General features: G+C 37.6%; 1 protein-coding gene across 1 annotated transcript in view; it reads right to left on the reverse strand.

Annotated features, from left to right (window-relative positions):
* Positions 1-827: 827 nt before the first annotated feature.
* Positions 828-7,463, reverse strand: part of LOC103466359 (Wilms tumor protein homolog) — a 22,235-nt gene continuing 15,599 nt past the window's right edge. Inside the window, exons 6-7 of the mRNA XM_008411872.1 lie at positions 3,240-3,339; positions 828-1,034 (exon numbers count right to left, since the gene is read on the reverse strand). Of these exons, the coding sequence (XP_008410094.1) occupies positions 828-1,034; positions 3,240-3,339 (307 nt within the window). The remainder of the gene's footprint in view (positions 1,035-3,239; positions 3,340-7,463) is intronic.

Here is a 7,463-nt window from a genome sequence, read left to right on the forward strand (position 1 = left end):
TTCATTAAATGTTAGATTATATGATTTAGAAAATAACTTAGTGAGATATTATGCTATGACAATAAAATGTTCTTCACATAACTATCTCTGATCTTTTCAATTAAAAATTACAAAAATAATGTGATTTTTTTTACAAAATGTACCTGTTTAGCAATAAATTAGGCATGCACTATTTAAATAAAACAAGAAAAACAAATAATTATAGACCCAAAATTTTACAAAAGTGCTACATGTTTATTTTTTTAAAGGAAATAACGTGCAGTTTACTAATTCAAAATTTTTCTCTTTTTTTCTCTATTCTGATAAACTAGAAAAAAATATGAAGTTACTCTTTCTCTGAAAAAGTGGGACGTTTTTATTTGACTAAATGGGATGTTTGCTGTCCACTTTTCATTAACTTCTTCTAACTTCTTTCATTAACTTTTCATCAACTTCTTCACATCTTCCATTTTAGGAAGATTAAAAAAACGTCACTGAACAACGAGCCCCAAAGAAAATCACACACTGCGTCCATCCATTGCTGGTGCTGGGGAGTCACATTTCTGTCACTGATGAATTGAGGTTAGTGACCACACAAAACTATTCCAAGGGCCACAATTGTCCCCCAGGACCACAGTTTGAACACCCCTATTGTAGAAGGCAATGCAAAAGTGGAGCAGGAATCCTGGCCTTATCAATATGTCATAAAATATATTCCCCACATAGTGATGTTGTAATTCAATTTGCATCAGATCAGACAGAAAACACATCTGTTCAAATGTTTTTTAAATAAAAATAAAAGTATTTCCTAGCCGCAGCAGAAAAGATAAGTGTATAGTTGTGTAGTTTCAGTTGCATAAAATCCCATCATTAATACAACTGTGTCTCTTATGCTTTTGTTGGTTCCTACCTGTGTGTTTGCGGTCGTGCATCTGCAGATGCGACAGTTTGAAGTAGCGCTTGTTGCATCCGGGATAAGTACACATGAAYGGGCGCTTTTCGCTGGTGTCCGATCGAACTATGGCCGGAGCGATGCTGGGAACCCGCCGCATGTCCTGGGACCACGGAAAAAACAAAAAAGGTGAGATCAACCAAAAACTCTTGACGCCGTCAACAACCAAAGGAGCAAACGTGTAATTAAAGGAAGAGTCTATTAAATATAGCYGGCCGTGTAAATTAGGGGCCTGTGATCTGTCCGGGGAACATTACAGTGAAATAGTCATATATTCATGAGATGGGAATTAGCAGTAAAATGACCCCAGAATGACTGCATCCCAAAGGGAGCAGTTAGTCACGCCTTTTAGGCAGACCCCCTCTCAGAGAACCCCACTCCTCATTTCAGGCGTCACTGGAGGAGAATAACACAATTTAACATCCTCTATCCTGACTCGTACACACACAACATGACCCTCCTTTATCTCTCTATTCTCAAAATGTCTTCAGTCCTTCAACACTTTCCATTTCTCCGCCTCTCCCTCCGTACCGCCRCCGTCTCCTTCTGCTTCCAGCCATCTGCTTTCAATTTCCTCAGCATTTAGCGTAATGACCAGGAAGATAGAAAGGCTGCCGCAGATGCTAGCACTGTTAGCATCTAGAACGCCGTGTATCTGGAATTGAAATGTTTGAAGCCTGTAAAGTCAAAGTTAAAGACTTTTTTCGAAACTTTGACTGTTTATCAGCATCTGTGGTTACAAGAAGAGCTGAATCTGCATGACTCAGTCACAAAAAGTAAACAGAATGCACAGTTTAGCTAATTAGGAATTGATAGATTATTTAAATGTTTTAAGTGCTAGCTTAACTGCATTTTAAGACTATAGTTCATGATTTTTATATCCATGATTGCAGTGCCATAAAAAAAAGCTCAGTTATGAATAAATACACTTTGAGGGATTTTTGACAATGGCAAGTCTGTTTAAATACATGCCGCAAAAGTGCAATTGAATTTAAGACTGGACTTTGACTAGGCCACATTAAAACCTTTATTTGGAGGTGACCAAAATGCTTGAGCTTAAAGTCAACGACTGAGGATTTCCTAGTACAGAACCGAATTAATTGTTTTCACTCAATTACAGCAAATCATCCACTTTTTGAAGCAGCCCTCAGATCATCACACTACTTTCTTTCTCTTCTGTTTTATTTTTAATTTCTCGCTAATCAGACATGTTATGTTGTTTTTGGAGATCCTTAGCTTACATCATGCTTTCAGAAAGGTTCTGTTTAAGTTATGTTTTTAGCCCCAGGTCTGRCCTGGCTTGTGAAACTAAACCAGAAAACGTCTCATCGTTTTTCATGTGCGATTTAACAACGGGGRCCAATTATATTTTCATTTCACCACTAGCTTTGCTCCTTCTTCAAAACACTGTACGAAYGTCTTTTGATATATATTTGTAATTCACATTGAACYATCTGTAATTGATAATTAGAACATTTGAATAATCYGTTTTAAACCTTTACAGAGAATTAAAATGTATTTTTCACATTTWAAAWAAATACTCACAAAGTGGAGTAAACAAAAGAAAACAACTCTGTGGCCTCAGCTGTATTATCATTGGCAGTGACTGTGAATTTGGGTAATCCCTGCAATAAAACTTAAACCCTAACGTTACTTTGCTCCAAGTCAATCTGTTACTTCACCTTTTAGCAGCTTCTAAATTATACTTTAAGGGGCACAGGAGTGAGCCATTGTTTATACTATTTGTCCTGAGGTGGACCCTAAAGAATGAAGAAGGAACAGGATGACGGATGAAACAGGCCCCTGAAAGAAAGATCTCGGTAGTGGAGTAAAAGCAGGTCTGGAGAATCTCCCGCTCCCTGTCCTTTGGAGCTGCTGACAGACGATAATTAAAATCTAATGATTTATTAACATGTGAATCCTCGTATGGAGACTGCATCATTACACAGTTTTAACTCTATGCATGTGTTTCTCCACTGCTAATGTATTTATGTATATATAAATTAAAAAAAAAAAAACCTCTGTGCATGTTCGTTACATGTCCTGCTGCATATCAGTGTTTTCTCCTTGCACAACCTGCTCATTGCATTAGCATTAAGACACCATATATTTTTTTACCAGTCCACTTGTGGGTTCATTTTTTTTGTTTTTCTTTTCCCCCCTGCCTGCTGCAAAGTTTTCATCATGCTCAATACGACACTAAACATGAACTAGAAAACAAAGTGCAGGATAACCGCATGCAGACAGAGCTGACCAGATGATGACCTGTTGACGATAAATAAAGTGCAGCAGCAGCGCCGAGTCCCACCTGAATGCCCCTGAAGACTCCRTGTGTGTGTATGCGGTACTGCGTGCTGCAGCTGTACAACATCGGGGTGCTGGGGTCACTGTCGTAGCCCGGTGCGTGGCTGAAAACACACAAAGACAGACGCCCGTCATCGGCTTACATCCACGAGAAACTTAAAGTTTGTGAACGTTGTTTTTGTGCCGCATTGGCCTGAAGACTCAAAAGCTATTCAGTGAGTTAAAATTTCAACTAAAAAAACTTGGTCGGTGAAGATTTTCGTTGACACTCCGACACCCTTTGCGATCAGAACCCGTCCTTATAAAGGCATGCAAGTGGACAACTAAACTGAATGTAAAGCAGATCTCAAGATCAAGAACATAATTTAGTGCAAATTTAAGTCACACTGGCAGACTGGTAGAGCATGAAGAACTGCTTTACTGAGTGCACTCATTGTGTGAAGGTATGATAAGGTCAGGGAGGGAACATTACTCAAAACCCGTCACATACAGCCTGTAATGCAAATCGCAGACCAGAGTGAACTCTTCATGTAACTTGTTTTCATGCATGGGGGTAATATTTCACTGTTATTTTGTTAGGATCCCATTAATGTAGTTGTTTCTGTGGTATCTCTGTTTCAATGTTTTTCGACAAAAAAAAAAAAAAAGAAAAAAGAACCTAGAAGTCTTTAAAGCTGCCTAAAAGATGGTCTGATGTGTTTGACTGCATCCACATGCAAATAACATGACTGTAAAACATAGAGACCTAACGAAAAGGAAATCYTTAAGATACACTCAGCGGCCACATTATTGGGTATACTTAGCTGGTACCAGAATTAACCCCCCATTCAATGAGGTGTCAAACTCATTTTAATTCTGGGCCRTATCACAAATATGTACGATCTTAAAGGGCCGGTTGTGCCAGAATGTATTCATAAAACCAATTAAAATTGTTAAAATAGCCGTTTAAATTACAGATTTTGTGGTACCAATTTAGAAATCTTTGTAAGGAATTTTTACGATATTTGCGCTAACGTACGATGTTAAATGTGACTTTTGGCCACGGTCTAAATAACGTGATATCAAGTAAGGCAGAAGCAGCAGTCACTTAAACCCAATGTTTTTTGAGAAAATGTGCAGTAATATCAGAAAAAACTGTGTGAATCTGTTGATTTTGTGGGAGCTTTGTGAGAAACTGGAGGAACTTCTTGATGTAATTTGGTGTCTGGGGGGGGGGGCATATAAAAAGCTACAGCGGGCCAGATTTGGCCCCCGGGCCTTGAGTTTGACACATGTATGGCCTATTGCCTTCACAGCTGCTTCAGTTCCTCATGGCGAAGATTCAATAAGTTGTCAGAAACATTCTTAGTGATGTTGTCCACATTGTCMTTGAAGCGTCAGGTAGGTATTGCTGCAAGTTCTGTAATAAGTTATGATCTGGTAAGTSTGTAGGTCCACTGCAGTACAGTGAACTCATTTAGAAACCAGATTGAGATGATCGCAGCTTTGCAACATGTTGCGTTGACCTTTGACCCTAACAATGAACCTTAACAGTCATGTTTTTGGGCTGTGGAGGAAGTCAGAGAACCCGGAGAGGCATGCACAGGAACGCCACGCAAAAAGACCCCAGGCTGGGTCTCAAACCCAGAACTTCTTGCTGCACGGCAACAGTGATACCAACTCCAGGCCTGACAAAGTGAGGAAAGAGAAACATTTTGAAAYACTTCCTATAAAATAAACATAAGCAAACATTGCATTGTAATACATATATTACTCTGTAACAAGTGTCTAGGAACATGACTCCCTGTTTCCCATGGAATAAATACAACTTGACACAGAGGCCTATTTCTCCCCTTTTCAAAATAGGAAAGACAAGAGAACATGTAAATTAATCAAGTCAGACGTATGTTCATCTAAATAAGTCTTGAAAAATATCGAAAGATAATATCTGCTGCCCAAAACTTGTTAATTAGATGAATAATTTCACTAACTGAAACTGAGGCAAACAAAGCTAAACAAAGATGAGAAAATCTTGCAAAAATGAACAAGGAACAGGAAAAAATGAATTTCAAAGTGTTTTTATGATGTGAAGCTCTTTGCAAAGCACTTAAAACTGGTCCAGAGAGCTGAGTCTTGATGGAATTAAAGATGGATATATTTGTGCACAAGGACACCTTTAAATGTGGAGAGTGTTTTCAAAACCACATTCAAACAAACAAAAAAGAGATTATCTCATAACATTTGAAATAATTTCAGTCAACAAGACACATTCACTCATATTCACACAGAAATGTTAAAGTTCTACTTTTGACAGGAAGATAGGAAAATTTATTAAAATGTCTGCATCCAAGTATCTGAGGGTGAAAAAGACAAAGTCCATTAGAAAAACATTCACAAGGGGAAATATTACTGTGAGTAAAATTAATTGTACACCAATTATAAAGCTTCTATTTTGTATGTTTCATAATTTAATTCTGTTAGCACTACAAGAATAGGCAGAGTAGCAAGAAAATTCAGTTTTTAAATACAGGATCTCAATAGAGGATTTCCATGTACTAAATATATACAGTCTACATTATTTGATACATTTTTAAAAACTTTCCCCACATTAAATTCCRGCTGTCAGTTTTTTGATGCATATAAATATAATTAAGAAAGGCATTAAGAAGCAATCTATTTGCTGACCCATAAAATAAATTTGTATGTATCTAAATTGGTTCATAACATTCATTTTTGCAATAGTTTTTCTATCAAAATTTTTTTATCACATTTTAGACGATTATTTCATTTATGATTTAATAAAAAAAAAAAAAAAACAATTTTCATTGTGAAGCAAACATTAAAAAGCAGTGTTAAACAGGAACTTGTCACCTGCAGTAGTGGCATTCAGGACAGCAGGCTATAGAAATGTACAAACAGTCTTTTTTTAACGCATATTAAAAACATAAAATTCTGAACATTTTTCATTATATGCAGTATTAARTAAAACGATAAATTTATACTTTATCGTTCTGCTCAGATGTTGTACACTCCAGTCACATTCTCAGATCGGTTGATAACTTGGTGCTCAAACGCCCTGCCCTGGATTCGAACCCACAACTTTCAGATTGAGCTTATTTTGCCATTGTCGTCCATTGTCCCAAAATAAGGAGTAAATAATTCAAAGTACTCCTAATAACTCCTGATGAAAGCCTTTTCAAATATTCCATCTCGCACTATGTTTCCTGTAGATCCTTTAATAATCGACTCTCATTTAATTTTTTTTATCCCTCATAGAAAAACCTGCTGCTGCAGTTTTCGCTCTGAACAAAGCCGGCTCTGTTTGACACAGCTGCCTGTGTCGCCTCTCGTATCTTCYTATGATAACACGCAGACAAACAGAAAGCTCCTGTCTATGAAATGTGTTATATTTCAGTGTGTCCAACTGAAGGAGGAGGATGGGAGTACTGYGCTGCTGCAGTGGGAATGAACGCCATACTTTTCTCATAAGGTCCTCTTTGTCTGCCTCGATTTTTCTCAAGGAGAGGAGGAGAGGCACTCCAGCAGAGTTTAGATTAAACTGCGTGATCCTTGTCTTATGTATGACTAAGTGTGTGAGTATTTCATTTTAGTTAAAAGTGGGTTAAAACGTTAGGCTCGTTGGACTGGATTTATGGAGCAGCATTTGAACGGTAGGTTCTGAGAAGCATGAYGAAAATATGAAACACATCCAGGGTATATATATACAAGTCTTACTGTAAAGATAATTTAAGAAATGGTGATAACTGTGWACGTGCTTCTGTCCAAAGATTTGAAACACCAGATGCCATGATGCCTGCATGTTTAGAGTCCAGCATCTGTAGTCGGATGAAGGGAAATGTTACTTGGAGCAACATGTTTCAGCTTTCAGCCCCAACTGGTGGATCGGTGTTAAGAGTACACGACTTTTACTGCTGTCATTATTATTTACATCCATAATATTTCTACAAAACAAACAAAACTGGAGCAGCTTTTCTTTACTTTGTACTCTACTTTTTTAAGTTCATCAATTGACCAGAACCTTTAATTGGTAATCTATGTCTTGTTTCTTTGGGGTATAAAATGGCACGACACAAGAGATTGATTCCTTTGACCGCTCATCAACTTAAGAAAAGACGACAGAACGTCATGYCTTTCAGCAGGGGAAACGTGCCAATCTTCAAAAGTCAGGAAATGTCTATGTGAAAACAGCTACACGTTTCCATATTCCACTCTAATGTCAAAATCAAGA

Source organism: Poecilia reticulata, linkage group LG6 (assembly GCF_000633615.1).
Source record: "Poecilia reticulata strain Guanapo linkage group LG6, Guppy_female_1.0+MT, whole genome shotgun sequence".
NCBI lineage: Eukaryota > Metazoa > Chordata > Actinopteri > Cyprinodontiformes > Poeciliidae > Poecilia > Poecilia reticulata.